This window comes from Haplochromis burtoni, unplaced genomic scaffold (assembly GCF_018398535.1).
Source record: "Haplochromis burtoni strain Fernald_Lab_line unplaced genomic scaffold, NCSU_Asbu1 Contig_19, whole genome shotgun sequence".
Classification (NCBI taxonomy): Eukaryota; Metazoa; Chordata; class Actinopteri; order Cichliformes; family Cichlidae; genus Haplochromis; species Haplochromis burtoni.
The window spans coordinates 234,558-255,323 of NW_024582380.1; the positions used below are offsets into that span (position 1 = coordinate 234,558).

Here is a 20,766-nt window from a genome sequence, read left to right on the forward strand (position 1 = left end):
TTCTATCTTAGCATTAAAGTGATCATGTCGATTAAAGAGCTTGCACAAACTGGTGGATCAACCATTACAGAAAAAATGATTCTGGTAATTAACCAATAATGTTAAATTAGTGCAACTGCGGCATGAACCTTACACTCGATGGTGTTCTATTAAATTTGTTATGCACTGTAAAGTACGTACGACAGCCCCCAGTGGATTTCCCAGATGTAGTAGTCACAGACCAATAACAATCCGATTATTTTGACTGAGGGTTGAATTGTGTGAACATTGTTTTAGTATGCTGCCCACCTTTATCTGTTTGGTGTTTACAAGAATGTCTGCAACAGCTCAAAGATAAAATGTGCTCCAACTGGACAAAGACTAAGGATTAGGAGACCTGTTCTTTTGCTTGGATTATGTGTCCATCCTGACTGCAGTGTGTGTACCTGGAGGCATGTGAGGCAGTGGTAGAGTGGTGGGAGCGGGTCGACATTCGACTGCCTGCATAGTTGCCTGCACCCTCGGCTCCGTGGCTGATCACGCACTCGGTCGTAGGGACGCTCTTGGAGATGTACTGAAAAAATAAAACATAAAAGGTGTTTGATTGTTTTGTTACCTTCAAATCAAAGCAAAAACAAACATATGGACAGGGAATTTTAAATGTAACTACATCAGGGCGTTCTGCTCTTTCCTCTTCACTGTTTTCAGCTTTACGTTTATGCTGACTCATGCCTATTGTATCTCCACCAGGATGCTAGGTGTTTTCTGCCCTCTCTTTAACATGTAGCTAGCTGCGTGACACCAAAATTTCCCCATGTAGTCAGTGAATCACCGTTTTACTCACATAAACACTTTGCTGAAGGCAGGCCTTAACTTAAGTTTTAAATCGAAGTAACGAAGCTAAAAAAAAACTCCAGCAGGAACATGAACCAGCTGAGTCTCTGTTGGTTTCTGAACATCCAGTCCTCCTGTCTTTTTTCTCTTCGGTCGGTCATTAGCATTAATGAATATGTGAGGGTTTTCTGGACATCTTGACACCTAAATCCTATTTCTGGGATGGGTATATTTAATTAAAAGCACTGATATGTCTGGTTTTATTTTAATAAATGCTGCGGGGCTTTGATATAGTGGATTTTTATGCTATATCAGATCAGTAGCTATGCTTGTAAATTAATTGCTGTTGAATCGCACAGCAAAAAGTCAAATGAAATCAATTTGTTACAGTTGCAAACACTCTGGTTTCAACTTAAGCTTAAACAGCTTCTCTGAAAGTAATGATAATTTGCAAAAACAAACTAAAATTAGGGCTCCACTCAGCTGAGTGTTATTATTGTTTGGACTCACGTCAACCATGGGGATCTCCTCAGGACCAGGGCCAGGATGATTTGGCCCATTAGCCAACATGCGGTTTGGCTGCTCCACACACTGATTCTGGTTTTGGTGTAGGTGACTCTGCATCTTCTTCCTCTGCTTCCTGGACGGGTGGTGATGATGAAGGAACAATAAGAGATCTACCAAACCGATGTCCTCTCTTACTACTGAATTCAAAATATGTGAGGGGACGTGGTAGAACATGAGTCAATAGAATTTAGCTGGCAAAATGTGAATTAAATGTATTTATATATTACTATTGTACTTACAGTCAATGTAAGATGCCTGCACAAAAGCGTTTTTTTGGTCTATAAGATGGTAGCAGTTTCAAGATGCCTTCCGCCAATCATGTTATTTAGATGACAATGTTCAAATATGGTACTGTGCAAAAGTCTAAGTAGTTTAGTCATTTAAAAAAATAGATTTGAGCAAATGTTCTCCAAGCTTTCTCGTGGTTTTTCAAAGTTTTTCTTCAAACATTGGCTGCTTTTTCATTTATTTTTGTTTCCACATAACAGAGAACTTAGCAAAAAACTAACTTTAAATTGTATCTCTACGCTCTTTGTTACAAACAGGCTGTCACAAAACGAAATCACGTCCCTATTTCTTTAGTTGAATCTATGCAAAAGATCAAGTCTGACCAATTTAAAATAATCTTTTTCACCAAAAACTTAATTTTAATACATCTGTTTGCTAAAAAAGTGTCCATGAAAAATTTGAGGAAACTAGACAAGTAAAGGGCAAAACACAAAATAGCAAGCCTAAAACAACATCTATATTATGAACAGTATGTGAAAGTCACGTCCTTAAGAAACAGGCCCTTCACCATTCAGAAACGGTCTCAGTGGAAGACTTGCTGTCAAGAAGCCATTAAGGAAGGAAAACAAGGTGAAACAGATAAAGTCCGAAAATTACACAAGAGCTGGACTGAGGATCAGTGGCAACAGGTGTGATGGAATCATGAAGCCAAACTTGAAACTTTTGGTTCAAATGATTGTCAAATGTATCCTGTATGGAAGACGTCAGTAGAGCGGGACGACAGTGAGGGTCTAGAGTTATCTGTAAAACACGGTGGAGGCTCTGTCTTAGTGTCGGCTGCATTTCAGTCGGTGGTGTTGGGAATCATGTCATAACTGCTGGAAGTATGAACACCATTATCATCCATTATGCAATACCATCGGGAAATCATCTGATTAGAAATGGCTTCATTTTTCCACATGTTAATGATCCTGAATACACTGCTAGTATAGTAAAAGCATAGTGGATAAAAAAACACACAATGAAACACTGTCAGGCATGGATTGGCCTCCCCAGAGCCCAGACCTCAACTTTACTGAAGCAGTGTGGGACCATCTTGACAGAGAATGTAACAAAAGTCAGAAACATCCAAAGAAGAGCTTTGAATGTCCTTCAAGAAGCTTGGAGAACTATTCCTGAAGACTACTTAAAGTAAGGAGGTAATATCAAATATTGACTTTTAAGCGCATTGGGATTTCTTTTTGTCTTATGCACTGCATTTACGTTTAATTTTGCAAATGTTTTAGAAAATCGCAGCACTTATTTTTCCTAGCAGAATACAGTGGTTTGAGATTTTTGCACAGTACAAATTTTTCACAAATAAAGATGCTGCTTCTTTTTTTCTTTAAATAGAGCACTCTAATAATGTCTAAATTAATAATATTTCAGTTCCAGAGGACAATTTCTGCAGAACAAATTCTTTCAGTCAAAGTTACTTAACACGCATGCAATATAAGGCTTCTGATTGTAATAGAGTACTTTTAGGTCTTTGTAATGGCACTTTTGCTTTTAACTTAAGGGTTAATTCAAAGGTTTTGAGTCTTTTGTATACGGTGGAATTGTTTCTTTTTGCTTCAAAGACATACTTTGTTTTGCAGTAGGCCACCACACAAACGATGCCAACCACTAACAACGCCACACAGATGCCTGTGATCGTCAGCACCCGCCTCTGGTAGAGCTCCTCAGCCTCTGTGGATGCAAATATGCAAAAACATACACACACATTCAAACGCACATTTTACCATACCAAAAATACACACACACACACACACACACACACACACACACACACACACACACACACACACACACACAGCATGAGCACTATCCCATCTATGGCAACCAAAGAAACTGTTGTCCTCACTATGATCTGCTGTCATCATGTCCCTGTGCTGTCTCTGTTCTATCAAATCACATGCCTTGGACTTTTAACGTTCTTGCAGTCACACAGTACTACACAACAAAGAGGAGTAATTATACAGTCTCACGACTATCATGAGGAAAAGCTGAGATGTAAACCTACAACCTGGCACAGACTTCCTGCTGTCTTAAACAAGTTTGTAATGGCCATGGGGATGTAATGCCACAGATGGCACTGGAAAAGATCTGATGCCATGCCTGTATGAATGGAGTCACACGAGACAAGTTGTCAAGATGGGGGAAAAAAAAATCAGGGTTAACACCACAGCGGCCCGAGAACCAGATGAAAGTTTGGTATTCACATAGCTCGCCATCAGCAGCACAAACACAGGATTTTTTTGAATTAAAACAAGTTGACACCAGATTGAATGTTTTGCTGCCCCCTGGTGGTGTGACCTATTACAGCCCAACAGCGATGTCACAATTTACCACCTTAACCTTAAGTTGAAGCTAGAAAGCGAAACATTTTTATCAAAGAAAAAGGTTTAAATAGCACCCGTGGTGTTATGGTGTTTATTTTGTTATTTTACAATTTTACAATAATCTAATTCATAGCTCATATTCTTGGGAAAAACTGTGAACGACTATACTGTTTCTTTAACGTGCAAATCTCCTGCAAGAGTTCTTGTACATTGGGAAACTAACCAATTTCAATTTAAACGGACTCAACAGTACAGGTGTGGAAGTCCCCGTGGATCACATTAAACTTTATTTAGTTCATAACACAATATGGTGATGGCGCGTGAATCCTGTAGTGAATCCAATTCAGATTCTGGGGGCTGCTGCGGCGTAACACTCTGTGTCAGAACGAAAAGCACAAAACACAGTGCAACAAATAAACGGAACGTGAGAGGGAAGAGAGAGGGAATAAAAGCAGGAAAAGCAAAGTGGTGAAAAAGGAGGAAGCAGAAGGAAATACACAGAGGGAAAGGAAAGAGGCTGCAAGGGGAGCAGGGGCGTGTCCAGGAAAAAGGCCCAGGAGAAGAAAGAGGCCTGCGGGAACCAAAGACTGACCTGACTTTGTCCCCTTATCAACTAACTGGATTATCGAGGTCACTGCATTGTTAGTTACGGCCAAATTAACAGTAACTAACAGTAACTTTTTGTTTTCATCAACCTAAATCAGTGTCAGTGCGCCCCAGGGCAGCTGTGGCTACAATGTAGCTGTACCAGTGTGTGAATGTGTGTGTGAATGGGTGTAGATGTAGTGTAAAGCGCTTTGGGGTTCTTAGGGACTAAGTAAAGCGCTATACAAATACAGGCCATTTACCATTTAAATCTTCTGCAACACAAATATTTGTTTGTTCAAATGAGTTTCTTCTCAGTTTACATTAAAACTAATGCCGTTCAGTGGTGCCTGAAACCTATCATTAAACCTGCCAAACAAAACAAAAACGCTAGACACGCCACTGAAAAGAAGGGAAAGGGGGGGGCACGAGGACAGTCTTTAAATAAAGGGCCTCTGTAGGGATTGACGAGCCTACGAGAGCCTCGGCCCGGCATTGTGTGTGTGTCACAGGGTACTGATACAGAAAGGCAAAAGGAAATGGGAAGGCAAGCTCGCTGGCACAGTGGGGCCAGCAGCGATCGTGAATTAGGACAGGCAAGCTCTTGACTCTGACACTGAGTCAATCAAGGGCATAATAATAAGGACAGACTATGTAGTCAGGCTTTTTTTGCTGGCTTTTGGCAGTGCTTTGCAAAAATGCTCGTAGCTTGCATGTTTTTGTTCGACGGGCTGCTGAAACCAATATGCACACTGCCAAAGCCCGGCGGACGAGCCAGTTACTTGTATTTATCAATGATGCAAAACATTTGCTGATTTTTCTTTTGGAGCAAAGAGGCAGCTTTTTGCTTTTCTGATATGGTGTCCAGATAAACAGTTTGGAGTCGTATCAGGAGCCCCTTACACTGAGTTTGAATGCACCTCTGCACGTTCTCTTATTATTGTATCCCTTCCCAATGAATTTGTCTCTTTCTCTAGTGTTGTTACACCAAAAAAAGAAGAGTGCATGCAAAGACGGGAGGTTAGGTGTCTTAAAACCAAGTTAGTGGGCAGGAGAAAAAGAAGGACAGGTTGTGAGAGACCCAGTTGTTGGTTTTAGAGAGAAGATGGCACAATAATGTGTGACTGTGAGAGGATCTTGGCACATCCTTTAAGCACAGCAAAATGAATAATAATGTTCCATACCCATAAATTCAATTCTGAGAAGCTCTGCCAGCGCAGAAAGTTGTCGTGGTAAAAGGAAAGAGACACATAGGGTCAGGTGTAATGTCCACTTTGGAGCAGATATATTATTTCCATGTCCTGCATATGCTGAACCAGGATATAAGTTAATTATAGAGTGACTGACACGCGTACCGTCTAGTAACAGACAGACAACTCAGACAGCCTCAGCTCTGTGATCCCCAGAAATGACAGGAAAAACTAAACAAAAAAAGAAAAACCCAAACAAACGAAGCCAAAAAACAGGCAGAAATCAAACACGAAGGGAGAAAATGAACCAAAAGCAGAAGGAAAGAGAAACAGCAGGCAGGAAAAGGCATGCAGAGAAAGACTGACAAAGACAGCAAGACAAGAAGCCACATCACTTACTGCTATATTTACTAGACCTCATTTCTGGAGTAAACAACATTGGACAGAAACAAAATAAAAAAGGACAAAAAATCAGACAAAAAAGTAAAGAAAACAAACGATAAAAGCAGTGAGTTTCTCTCAAACATAAAAACACAGTACAGTCGATGAGGCCGACACAACAAATGGGGGTGGGTGCTGTAACTCATTCGCCTAATGGCAACTGTGTGCCTTTGTACTGATTACAGCATACCTTCTGTATAACGCTGCTCTTAGAGACTCTCATAGGATTTACAGAGAGATCATCTCAGCATTCCCAATATTTCTGGCCTCACATGCATTACTGGCCAGAACAGTCCACCCTAACTTTTAACTTCTGTAACCTTGAGCACTGTGTGTTAATACCGCTAGAAAATGACACAAATTGATTTAAAACAGCAGAGGGTGTTCCTTCACCGTCACAGTGCAAAAGAAAACAGACAGACTTCAGCATGAACACAAGGCTTGATGGTGGGGTCAAAAATAAGCACACGTTACATACAATAAAACCTGTTCTTGCTTTAAATGTGACATTATTCAGTATGGAAACTTCAGCAATAGACAAACAGAAACAAAAGCACAACATGAACGTGAAGCAACACTGTATAACCCCTGGAAACAAGAAGTTTTATCTCGGTGTGATTGCTTGGGCAGCTACAAGAAAGAGCTCGTTTGTTTCTGTACAAAAGAAGCCAGGTGCTAACTTTAAAACTGTTCATTCTTTAAGCAGAGATCTCATCCCATTAATTATGTGCCTGTGCCAATATTGGCCGACTGTGTTTCGCTATCACTGCCCATGCAATCACAGGAGAATGACCAAACACATTTCTTTCATCCCTCTGACTTAAACAAGTGTTCAACATTTTGGGAAATCCACATATTTGACTTCCTGTGCAAGTGGGTTTGGTTATGTGGAAACTGGTCGTGTTTTTAATATGTTTTGATTGCTGATTGGAGCAAAAATGCAAACGATCGGAGAGAAGGGGGCGACACAGTCCTGTCTCTCCAGGAAGACATTCAGAGCGTTGCGCTTGGTTGTCACAAATGAAAAATGAGAGCAGGGGAACGGGAGTTTCGCACGTTACATCCCACCCAGCAAAAACCTCTTTGAAAAGACACTGAAAAGACGACCCTGACAGACGTCTAAACAACGCTGATATTTGGTTCAAAAGGAAAAGGTGAAAAGTCGTATTCTTAGGTTGCTGAAAAGACATCTGTTTGCACATCAGTCTGAATTCATAGTGAACTCCTCTGAAAACGCATAATTTAACCCAGAACCTTCTTGCTGTCAGTAAACACTGAATTTATTAGCCCACCTCTTATGAAAACAAGGAAAAACAGCCAAAAATGATAATGCTATTTATTAGGAAAATAACAAACTAAATTTGTGTTTGGGGCTGCACACTGTGTGTTCAGAAGTGTAGGTAATTTACTCTATGTAAAAATAACCACATAACCAAAAATATTAATGCATTTTATATTTTTTCTGATTTTTTTAACAGTAAATTTGAAAATTCAGAGATATAAGCAGTATTTATATTTTAGTATTAAAAAATATAACTTCGATCAAAGTGCTTAGCCATCAGTTCTTAAGCAAAAACTTACCTTGGGTGGCGCTCTAATAAATTTGTACGGTACATGCACTGTATGAACATAACTTAATTTGATTTTTGCCTTGAAGGTAATGCAATATGCAGATAATCACTCCGTGGGCAGGCTGGTGAAAATATGTGGAATTCAAGTCTATGTGAATACGACCTTTCACCTTTTATTCTTCACCTAAATTTAGACTTACAGTCATCGAAAAACAGTCATTTGGTTCTTGATAGATTTTAAAATTAGGTAAATATAAGCTCAGATGAACAACAACATGGCATATTAGACTGTGTTATTATTTACTTAACAAAATCTAAGACAAAATGCAGAAGCAGGGAATTCCTTAATTCCTAATTAAGGAATTAGGAGTTCAGAGGTTAAGCACCAGAGGTGCAGCTAATCAAATGCACCTGAAAAACTGATAATCAGCAAGTGTGAGCACCACTATAAAAGCTACATTTTGGCAGTTTGCTGGTCTGGTATTGAGGAAAATCTCGATCAGCTTAAAGATGCAGTTGTTGCTGCCTATCAGTCTGGGAAGGGCTATAAGCTCATTTCCAAACAATTTGAAGTCCATCATTCTAGAGTCAGAAAGATTATTCACAACTGAAAAACATCCAAGACAGCTGCCAATCTTCCCAGGAGTGGACATTAAAGCTAATTCACCCCAGGGTCAGACCATGTAATGGTCAGAGAAACTGCAAAAAACACAAGAACTACATCTCAGACTCTAAAGGCCTTAGTTAGCATGTTAACTTGTTACAGTACAATTAGAAAACTGAACAAGTCTCATGTTTTGCCAGGAGACAGCCTCCTTTCTGTAAAGAGAGCGAGGTAGTACGGCTTAGATTTCCAGACGTCCAGAACAATGTCTTTTGGACAAACGAGACCAAGGTGGAGATGTTTGGCAACAATGCACCATGTCTGTAGAAAACCAAAGTCAGCACAGCAGCACAAACATCTCATAGCAACTGTAAGGCACGGTGGAGGAGGGATGAGGATTTAGGTTTGTTTTGCGCTCTCAGGACGTGGGGACCTTGTACTCATTGAGTCATCTGTGAACTCTTCTCTATACCAAAGTATCCTAGAGTCAAATGTGAGGCCATCTGTCTGACAGCTAAAGCAGAAACTGGGTCATGTAACAGTGAATCCAAGCACAGCAGCAAAACTACAACCAAACTGCTGAAAAAGGGAAAAATGATTACTTAGTTTTTCACTTCCTTTTCACAGAGTGCTTCTGCATTTTGCTTTTTGATAAATGAATAGTGTAATATGACATATGTAGTTGTTATTGTATGTTAATAATTTTAGAACCAGCTAAGACCCATGTAGTTTTTATTAAGTCCTGATACATGAAACCTCAGAAAGGAAGTACTTTGTTTTCCACATGACCGTAAAAGGGAAGTCTTTTAAAGGGTAAAACTGAGGGGATATAAGCCATAGTGGCAACTTACAAAGAGGACTGATACAAGAATCTTTAGCCTAACTTGGTATAACGACTGGAACATTTTAGAAAAAGCTTACTTGGCTCTGTTCAACACTAAATAATTTAAAAGGTAAAAACATTAACCTCTTAGCTCTACTGTTTGTCTGTAAATAACAATATTCCAGTAATTCACTGCTACTAGCATCAAAACCCCACAACTTTCAGTTTTTTACTTTATTTTTTACAATTACACAGTAAATATATAACAATTTAATTTACTATAACACTTCACTGTTTGGTGGTAGTAACATTTTGGTACCCGTGGACAGGACCAGGCAAGCTGTTTCCCTTTGCTTCCAGTCTTTGTGCTAAGCTACGCTAACTTGTTAGCTATCTTGGCTATAGGTTTATATTTAATGTATCTGTATCACATGAGTGGTAATAGTCTTATAGCTCTGTTCAGAAAAACAAATAAGAAAATTTCCCAAATGTTAAAATATTCAATTTATTCAAAAATTATGTGACAATTTCTGAATGTGTTCAAAGTGAACCCTACATGAAAAGTTCAAGCAGCGTTTAGCAATATGCCATAAAAATATTTTACCGGATGATCCATGGGTGCTTGTAGTGGTAGTATATACACAGTATATCATAAGCTCTTAACCGTCAGAAGAAATAACCTCTAAGATGTAATTTGAAGAAAGTCAGATCAATACACACTGAGACAGGCCCTCGGTTGAATGACGATGAATGGTGCTTTCAAACATCATTACCTGAAGACTTAAAATGCTGAAACATTCAAACTCTAAATCTTATTTCCATTCACTTGCCAAATTGTTGGGATTTTGGGCACATTGTCACTGTTAACAAAAACTGGCAGCTGTTCAAAACAATGTTGCAAGGACTCAACTTTCCAAAATGTAAAATCGATCCAAGATTTTTCTGTTAATAGATTCTATCCACATAGTTTTGCCTTGATTGCTCAATTCTGGCTTCTCTTTTTGCTGCTCCAAAACAAGCGGCACCAATGGATCATCTACAAAGAAAAGTGACAAAGCGATTCAACGAAAGCAAATAACTTCAACCTCCTGTGTTGCTCATTATGTTAATTCTCTGTCTCCTCTGTTTCTTTTAGTGCAAGCCTCCGGATCAAGTTGCAGCACGAGAACTTTTGGGTGTAATTTACATGACTGATGTGCAGAATTTTAAGATGTAAGACGAGGCATAATGCTTATTAAGTTGTTAATTTTGGAACTGTTTTGTAGATCCAGCGTACTTTAAATAGGGTTTCAAGCAGGTGAGCTGGCAGGAAAAATAGATGCAAATATTCCTACAGTGGTTGCTTCTGGTTACTAGAGGGGCACCACAGAGGAACCAGGGGAGACAGGGAGAGAAAAGGGTGGACACAGAATCATGCAAACATCACACACACGTTCACATACATACGATAACTCACATTAAACAGACGAGCAGGTATGCAAACACACACGCACACGCATACACTCCCTCCATTCAACCCCTCCAATGTAGCATGCAGCATCTCAGTGGGAAAGAGACAGACAAGAGCAAATGGACATACTGTAGAAATTGGCCATGACGGAGTTTTGACAGCGGTCCCCCGTATAGTCATTGGGACACCTGATGGAGGGAAAACGAGACACAGAGGGAGGGGAAGGAAGGTTAAAGTTACAGCGGGAAGAGAGAGGATAAAACAGGAGGAAAGAGAGGAGGAGGAAGACACAAGGACAGATAGATAAGAGGGGGAGAGAGGAAGGGAAGGAGGGAGACGTAGGAGAGGAGAGAGATGAGGGGTTAGAAACATCACAATCCACCAAGTACAGAAAGAGAGAAAGAGAGAGACAGAGAGAGAGAGAGAGAGAGAGAGATGACCTGCATACTGTGACATCACCGCCATCAATATGACATCACTGCTACAGTTCAGACATCATCACAGTCGTGGGGGTTGTGTGATGGTGGTGCAGGAGATAGGAGGGGTCAAACGCACAGCCGTTAGCCTCCAACCCCTCTCACACACAAACACAGGTGTAGACAACACCCACAAAATGCATACATGAACAACTGCTTTATGGACTCCCACTCGTTGTACTGGAGAAATGTATTAAAACAATTTATTAACCATTATATAATATGCAAACATATTAACAAAACACAGCAGTCATGAACCTGATTGTGTCCAAACCTGTAAGTTTGCAGTGGTCTCCACTGCAGGATCTATATGTTAGCCAGCAGATATAATTCTGGGCTGTTTTTACACATATAAACAAGAAAGTGAGTTGTTTGAAAAAATGCAGGAGGATGATATGATGTAATCGGATGCTAATCTGTGAAATCCCTGTTAGTGGAACACGTTTTATCATTTATCATGCTGAGCTCTTTTCAATAAATGCTCTACCCAGAGGAGGAGCTAGCATGTAAACGTCTGTGATTTTGTGCCTCACTTTACTCTTTGCCTTTCTGATCATGGTCATTTTGATGTTTGGTCCGCCATGTTTTTCTCGTCAATTACATTTTAGTTTTTTTGGTAAAGAGGATGCAAACACAGTGACTGTACCCTGAACATACATAGGTAGCAGATGCAGAGCTAAAGACTCCAAAGTTAGCTACAGTTTACCTTTTTTGTTAAAAGAGAGTTCTTCCTTCCCTCTTTTGCCAAGTGCTTGCACATACTGGATCGTCTGGCTGCTGGGCTTTTCTCTCTTGCTAATATTGTCGCATCTTTACCTTGCAATACAAAGTGCTTTGAGGCAACTGTTACTTTATTTTTAATTATTTCTGGTGAATTCAGCTGATTTCAGTGCTGGCTGGATGATCTTTTGAGCAAGGGAAAGATTTTTTCAGTGATTAATTCAGTGTTTTCCTATTATATCGAACAGAACTAAACAACGGAAATGTAAAAAATTAGTCCTGTCAGGCGCTAACGCATTAACAAGCTAAAGGCGCTAACGTATTAGCACCGTGCCGCCCCTCGCATGGGGCAATCTGCGCTAAATCGCTAATGGAGATTTGCCGCGTTAATGCGGTTATGGCGCTAACGTAATTTTAATGAGATTAACGCTGACAGCACTAGTAAAAATTTGTGGGAAGAGAAATTATAACTGCACTCAGGTAGCTTAGCTGAGCTAACTAGCTAACACAATAAAATGTGACATAATGATGGCCGTTAATCACTAAGACACTTTTTTACAGAATAACTAATACACACACACACACACACACACACACACACACACACACACACACACACACACACACACACACACATATAACACACACATCTCCTGCCTCAGGAGTATTAATGAGTGTAATATAAGTAATGCATAGCCAACACAAAGGTTAGACTCCAAACCAAAATAAAGAGCTGAAAGATACGAAAAATGCTCTAAAAGGCAAAGGTTAGCTTCAGGACAGTAATTCTCTTTGGGTGCGTCTCTACAGCGGCTGGAAAGGCAGGCCTCCCTGTTTGAGTCATGCTGGTCGTTATTCATGCATTTTCCATTAAATGCAGTGTCCCTGCTCTGTGTAATGCGATGTTTAAATGTACTCCATAAATAAATCATAAAGAAACGAGGACCTGTAATCATGGCACACGCTTAAAACCAAAGCATTTTCCACAAGTCTAAAAAATGAAAGAGCGCGCAGACAGAGAGAGACAGCCCTCCACAGTGTGTGAGCATGAAAATGGGTGGAATAGGTTTTGGTATTTCTTGGGCATAAATAACAGCAACAGTTTACATGCAGCTGCAGAACGTGGTGTTTAGTTTCTGGATGGGTGGCGAGCTGTCAGCAATACCACGAGCTAAACGTGATTCATATTCTGGCATCACAACACTGAAACTGCAGCTCCTCGCTGCATCACAGCAACTAGAAAATTGACGCATGCCAGTTATTGGTAATTTGGAGGCTAAATATTGATTTTGACATTCTTATATTAATCTTCATTCACTCACTAGAAACACTACAGGACCCCAATTTTAAATAATGCCTTTCTGAAAATTAAAAAAAAAATCTCTGTAAGAGTGCTTCAAATCCAGAAATGTCTTAAATTGTGTGTTATAATGGTGTCGAGGCTTTTACCCAGCTGGGAATAATTGATGTAATCTCTTTATTGCTGTAATTGATAGTAGATCAGCTTTTACTGCAGTCAAATGAAAAATAGACATGTTATAGAATATCTTATTCAGCTGCAGTGCACATATGCTGTAGATGGATCATAACAATTGACCACAGTTTTATGATATCATGGGTGTGGCCCCATTACAGTTATTATAGGATGAAAGAAGCTCTCTGGCGATTTCACCCAGGCCCCAGTAATGACCACACTGTATTTATTACAGTGGTCAACCAATTTATCCAGTTTGAAACGCAAGGAGCCTCGTCTTCCCCTCATGCACACACTGTCCGTATAACTGACTGGGTATCCTTTTCTCCTCTTTCTCACCACTAAAGAGACAACTTGCATTTTGAATCAATTACAGCAAAAACCCTCAGTAGAGCCCACTCAGCAATTTCCCAGAGAGATATAAATAGAGCAGAGAGAGAGAGAGAGAGAGTGGTGGGAGACACTGGGTGCAGATGCAGCCCTATGCCGGCAAAGCTTTTACTGTATATCATCTCTTTTCTATTTCTTTGCACCCGTTTTACCCTTTGCATTCCTATTTTTTCCACTCTGTACTGTTCTTTCAGCCCCCAGATCAAGTGGAAAGGAAAGCGGAAAAAAAGCTAACACACCTTTTGTTCCAACCATCTGAATGAATGTGGTTATATTCATTATTCAAAGGGCTCATCAAATTTAACAGAAGAACCACGGGCAGTTATGGGCAAAACGTTCACAAGCCTGACCTCATGGCATTTGTAGATTAGATTAGTTTAGATTAAATTATCTTTACTGATTCATGAGGGGAATATCGGCATTTTCCACCTATAGCTGTGAATACACGACATACTGTTCTATGCCAGCATTCAGACTGTAGTTTAGCAAGTTCACATTAATCAAAGCAGGGATCTGCAGCTTTACACAGCAAACCAGAGGCACACCGAGGTTTAACTTGCCTACAGCTTGGTGGGGGAATGTTTGCCTATGCTCATCTTTAATTTACCCTCCATACTCTGTTTAAGCCAGGGTGCCTTTCTGTATGTGCTGTCCTCCACTTTAACCTACAGACTCCATTTTGCAATACAGCATTACTTTCTCCTTCAGGGAAGAGGAGATTACAGGTTCCTGTGGTCGGCACAAAAAGAATTTTAGAGATGTTAACAGTTCTTGCTGCCTGGCTATGTTTTGCAGTGGGTGGATTTGAAGCTGTCGTGCAGATTCAAGAGTGTTGTTATGCGTGTGTCTGTGAAGCCGGGTGGTGGTCTACATATCTCTGAGGTGAACAAGCAGCACAGACACCTGCAGACAGCAGTCTTATTTACATCCTGTTATCCAATGGCCTTAACAGACAGGCCAACAAAGGATGACAAAGCTGAGAAGCTACAGTAATTCTCTGGAAAACGCTGGCTAGTCTACTGCTACTTTACTGCTAGCTTGCTGTGTCTTCTTTAAATATGCAGTGTGTTGTATGCAGTGCAATCATGCACACGCGGTTGTGCAATCCTGCACATTTTGCATCGCTAAACTGCTATACGCAGCTCCTAATGTCTATATGAACCCTCTCAAACAAAGTTTTCTGCTTGTCAGCACCATGAAAAAAACGTTCTGATTTATCCTTCAGCGATGACCCAAAGGTATATCAGATGAGAGGCAGAGAGCGAGTGGAGGGGGAATATTGGGAGAAAAAGAGAGTGAGAGAAAGAGAGAGATGGAAATGTAAAAACAAAGAGACAAAAAAAATGGAGATCTGAAACAGACACCTCTGGAGCTAAGGATGGATTTCTGGCCGAGACATCCTATTGTACAGAAAGCATAAAAACAAAGCTTCTGACCATGCATGACTATACACGCCATCTGTTAGCCACACCGTCAGAGGAAATGTTTGTTACACATCTACAAAATGACCCAACATGTATGCCAGTTTAGAACGGAAAGACTAAAACCTCTAGTTCAGAAAACCAGTTATTATGAAGTCAACTTAGGCGACTTCAATATCTGCTTTTAGGAGTTTATCGAGAAATTGTATTATCTGAACTGGTGGCATGACCAGCTACTACTCCATTTAACAGCTCTCCAGTATATATAATGACTACTTTAAACAGTGTATCCATTGGGTTAAATTGTGCTTGTTTAGCCATACTACTAGCTAAAATCAAAATTGTTGATTTATACTTTTTATCAAGCTACTTCAACCTTTGATACAAATGTTTCAATTCCAACTGCTAGAAATACTTTCAGCTAAATATTTCCCACTTTTTAGCTAGCTATTTCAACTGTGTCCATTCTGTTTTGACAAGTATTGTGCTTGTTTATCTATACTGTTATATAATATAATATAATAATATAACAATACTTAAAGTTTCATTTTCATCTGCTTTCCATATTTTTAGAAAATTATTCTAACTTTTTATTCTTAATTTAAGATAGCTATTTCAATTGTTTATCTACTGTATTGCATGAAGCTTCTTGCCTGTTTGCATCCATCTTTTAAATTACTTGTGGCCACAGTTTGCTACTGCCTCTGGAAGCAGCCTTAACTCAGTTGACTTCAAATTACTGGAGTCTCTATGGCAATGCCTACGTCCCATTAACAAAGGTTGTAGCTGGGCAAGCTGAGAAACCAGGAAGTTTTTTTTGCGCATGCGCAATGTTGATAACCTCTGAAACTGAGGCAGCTGCTGGCTTTGCTTTCACTGCTCTGAGATCAGTGCTCATCTGCACATGGTATGGAAACAGAGCTAGCATTAGAAAGTAAACAAGCCCTCTATGATTTATCATTGTAACAGACAAGTTTCCTTTTAATAACCAACTTGACCATGATGTGTTATGAGGAGCAAGCTTTTAATAACTTCTTTAGCATGTTAGCAAGGAAATGATTAATGAAAGGTAGGATATCTGGTTTATTGTCAGGGTAATTGGCTCTGCTTGCTTGTCTAGCACGCCACTGGTGCATGTTGATCGGTACTGAATCACTGAATCATGCTTATTATTAATCTCTGGCTCTCTTCCACAGCATGTCTTTATCCCGTCTTCCTTCTCTCACCCCAACTGGTCGCAGCAGATGGCCCCTACCTGAGCCTGGTTCTGCCGGAGGTTTCTTCCTGTTAAAAGGGAGTTTTTCCTTCCCACTGTCGCCAAAGAGCTTGCTCATTGAGAGTCATGTGAGATTGTTGGGTTTTTCTCTGTGTGCGTTACTGTAGGGTCTACCTTACAATGTAAAGCGCCTTTAGGTGACTATTGTTGTGATTTGGCGCTGTATAAATAAAAGGGAATTGGATTAAACTGAAGTACTGCCAGCTAAAATTGTTTAAAACTGTTTACCTTCCCGGCTAGCTCTTGTAGTTGTCAGCTACATCCTATTAGCTATTTATTTATTTTTTACTCATAGCCTTCATATATTTCATCAACTACTTTAAATAATTTTATTTGTTTAGACATTTTAATGGCTAATGATGTAACTAGATGAGTCTTGTTATTACTTAAGTTTTATTGCTTTTTAATTTTTTGTTGCCTCATTATTGCCTACCGTTTATCCTTTAACTTCTAAGTCTTCAGCTCAAACGTGTTTATCTCCACTTTTTTCTTTAGTGAAAAAAGTGATTAAAGAACTGAACTTCATGATTAGTTAATCTAATTTTTCCATGTACCCCCTGGCTACTAAAATATACCCCATGAGGTACTTAGCGCTTTGATTGGGAATGACTACAGGGAGTGCAGAATTATTAGGCAAATGAGTATTTTGTCCACATCATCCTCTTCATGCATGTTGTCTTACTCCAAGCTGTATAGGCTCGAAAGCCTACTACCAATTAAGCATATTAGGTGATGTGCATCTCTGTAATGAGAAGGGGTGTGGTCTAATGACATCAACACCCTATATCAGGTGTGCATAATTATTAGGCAACGTCCTTTCCTTTGGCAAAATGGGTCAAAAGAAGGACTTGACAGGCTCAGAAAAGTCAAAAATAGTGAGATATCTTGCAGAGGGATGCAGCAGTCTCAAATTGCAAAGCTTCTGAAGCGTGATCATCGAACAATCAAGCGTTTCATTCAAAATAGTCAACAGGGTCGCAAGAAGCGTGTGGAAAAACCAAGGCGCAAAATAACTGCCCATGAACTGAGAAAAGTCAAGCGTGCAGCTGCCAAGATGCCACTTGCCACCAGTTTGGCCATATTTCAGAGCTGCAACATCACTGGAGTGCCCAAAAGCACAAGGTGTGCAATACTCAGAGACATGGCCAAGGTAAGAAAGGCTGAAAGACGACCACCACTGAACAAGACACACAAGCTGAAACGTCAAGACTGGGCCAAGAAATATCTCAAGACTGGTTTTTCTAAGGTTTTATGGACTGATGAAATGAGAGTGAGTCTTGATGGGCCAGATGGATGGGCCCGTGGCTGGATTGGTAAAGGGCAGAGAGCTCCAGTCCGACTCAGACGCCAGCAAGGTGGAGGTGGAGTACTGGTTTGGGCTGGTATCATCAAAGATGAGCTTGTGGGGCCTTTTCGGGTTGAGGATGGAGTCAAGCTCAACTCCCAGTCCTACTGCCAGTTTCTGGAAGACACCTTCTTCAAGCAGTGGTACAGGAAGAAGTCTGCATCCTTCAAGAAAAACATGATTTTCAATGCTCCATCACACGCGTCCAAGTACTCCACAGCGTGGCTGGCAAGAAAGGGTATAAAAGAAGAAAAACTAATGACATGGCCTCCTTGTTCACCTGATCTGGACCCCATTGAGAACCTGTGGTCCATCATCAAATGTGAGATTTACAAGGAGGGAAAACAGTACACCTCTCTGAACAGTGTCTGGGAGGCTGTGGTTGCTGCTGCACGCAATGTTGATGGTGAACAGATCAAAACACTGACAGAATCCATGGATGGCAGGCTTTTGAGTGTCCTTGCAAAGAAAGGTGGCTATATTGGTCGCTGATTTGTTTTTGTTTTGTTTTTGAATGTCAGAAATGTATATTTGTGAATGTGGAGATGTTATATTGGTGTCACTGGTAAAAATAAATAATTGAAATGGGTATATATTTGTTTTTTGTTAAGTTGCCTAATAATTATGCACAGTAATAGTCACCTGCACACACAGATATCCCCCTAAAATAGCTAAAACTAAAAACTACTTCCAAAAACATTCAGCTTTGATATTAATGAGTTTTTTGGGTTCATTGAGAACATGGTTGTTGTTCAATAATAAAATTATTCCTCAAAAATACAACTTGCCAACTTGTATTTGGCTGCAAATACAAAGTCTAAAAAACTTACAAACCTTTCTATAAATGAAAAATATATATAAATAAATCCTGCAAGATAATTGCTAGTAGTGTAAGGCTAGGTAACACCTCCGTTATTCTAGTGCAAGGCTCTAAAAGAAAGTGCTACAAGCTGCAAACAGGTATTTACCGTTATACTGTTACTTCCCATCTGCAATCAGTTATGATGATGTCTGCTACAACAGTTTTGCTCTGGAATAAGTTGATATAACACAGCAGTGATTCATCTAAAAATTCAGTTCATGAAAATTTTTGCACTTGCTGTTCTAAACACCTACCAGTCTGGTAGCAGTTTCCTAGGAAAAATCCTCCCACTCACAGGAAGTGATGCATTTATGTTTACAGTTCATTTCAAATAAACACAAGGAAGAAGTGGATCGTTAGCAGTGAAGTTTTTAATCACTGTGGGGCTGTGTCAGTGCAGAAAAGTTATCACTACATTTCACGCCCTGCTTGCCATGATTGTGACCAGTAGTTTGTCACACAGCTTGTCCTGTCTCCTACCTACTGGGACAACAGGAAACATGGTGACACAAACAGTGCATAGGAGTAAAATGTGAAGTAAAGGGGGGGAGATAACTGGAATACTAATGTTTGTCAAGCCTGAGTGATTTATATATTACTCACATTATCCCTGTATTGAAGCCAGTACCTGCTAAACATGGTTTCTCTGTGCCTGTCTGTGTGACGTGCTCATATATTTGTGAGGGATCCCACCAGACAATCGTTAAATGTTGGACCCTCCAAAGAAAAGAAAGTCAAATAAACATTAAGAAAATTGACTTTACTGGGATGATGTGCAGTTGGTAGCTTTAGTCATATAAATGCTGATGTGAAACAGCTCACTGTTAAGTCTTAGAGAATTTTGCCGTACACAAAAGCATGAGAGGACAACATAAAGTGCTAGCTACGTAGGCACGGAGAAACCTGCAGAGAATGCTCTGTGTCAAATGTAGGATAACTTCACTGGGGTGCTAAGCAGACAGAGACAACAACAAAGTAGACAAATAATACACTAAACATGGAAGCATTATATTTCTAGTTTGTTTGTTCCTAAATACAGATAATGTTCTTCTGTGTCTGACGAAAGCTATCAAAGGCACTATAATATATCTTTTTAACAGTTAACCTCCAAACCAAGGGTCAGGCAGGATATAGATTAAAGTTGTGGTTTACAGATTTATCCAGTTCATCTTTCAATAAAAAAAAATATCAGCACACTTAATTGGATGCCAATTTTACCCTCTGCCGTATTTTTTGGACCAAAAGGTGCATTAAGCGAAACAGAACGGTCAGATAAGTCAAACTTTACTCAACTCATTCTTCTTTCTTCCTCCACTTCTTTACCTTTGATTCATTAATGTTGAATTCTCTGGCAGCTGCTCTATTCCCATGTTGTTGCAGTATATGAATGACTAACCTCGTATTGTGGATGGATTATCTCAGTTGTTCTCCTGACTGAAGTTTGGTCCGTTTACATCCTGCCATGCAATTGCATTTGTCCCTAACCATCAGGAACCCTCATGTTAACTTTTATCGAGTGAGGAAAAGGTTAGCGTTCATCCTCCAGCTTCACTGTGTTTATGTTATGCTAACATAGCTAGATGGACGTTGATTTTCCATGGAGAACAGAGGTCGTGTCAGACCATCTTCTTGGAAAGTGAGAACTAACAATCAGATTATTGCAAAGAAAAAATGTATTTGCATTTGTCTGTGCAAAATAATTTTCTTTGATTAAATGACAACTAACATGGTTCTGTCATCTCTGTGTACACAGAATCGTGTTACTAAAGATTGTTTAAAAATAACAAACACTTGAGCTGTTTACGACCAACCGCAACATACAGTAGAGATTTACACTACAGTTTGTAAAAAGATTTTATCTTAAATTATTTTCTAACCTCAGCTAAAAATGTCAGCATGATGTCATCTGCTATGTTATTCTAATTGATAAAGAGATAATAAAAACAGTTCATAAACAAGCTTTCTGGTTCCAGAAAATCAAACAAGGATGTCCAGGTGACGTTTAAGAAATTCCCCAAATGGACATCACTGTAATATCTGCAACGCTGGTTCAACTTTTATTTTGAGCTAGACTTTGAAAAAAGGCCTCCCGCTGATTTCAAAATCCCAGGTGACTTCCTTCATAAGTTATTCACAAACTTGGGTGTCC

General features: G+C 39.7%; 1 protein-coding gene across 2 annotated transcripts in view; it reads right to left on the reverse strand.

Moving 5' to 3' along the window:
* nrg2b (neuregulin 2b) overlaps positions 1-20,766 on the reverse strand; it is a 68,143-nt gene that overhangs the window by 8,289 nt on the left and 39,088 nt on the right. The window contains exons 5-9 of one of the 2 annotated variants that reach the window (XM_005916618.2): positions 10,783-10,841; positions 5,759-5,782; positions 3,234-3,336; positions 1,324-1,453; positions 426-553 (exon numbers count right to left, since the gene is read on the reverse strand). In XM_005916618.2, the coding sequence (XP_005916680.1) occupies positions 426-553; positions 1,324-1,453; positions 3,234-3,336; positions 5,759-5,782; positions 10,783-10,841 (444 nt within the window). The remainder of the gene's footprint in view (positions 1-425; positions 554-1,323; positions 1,454-3,233; positions 3,337-5,758; positions 5,783-10,782; positions 10,842-20,766) is intronic. The other variant, XM_005916619.2, reaches the window with a different exon arrangement.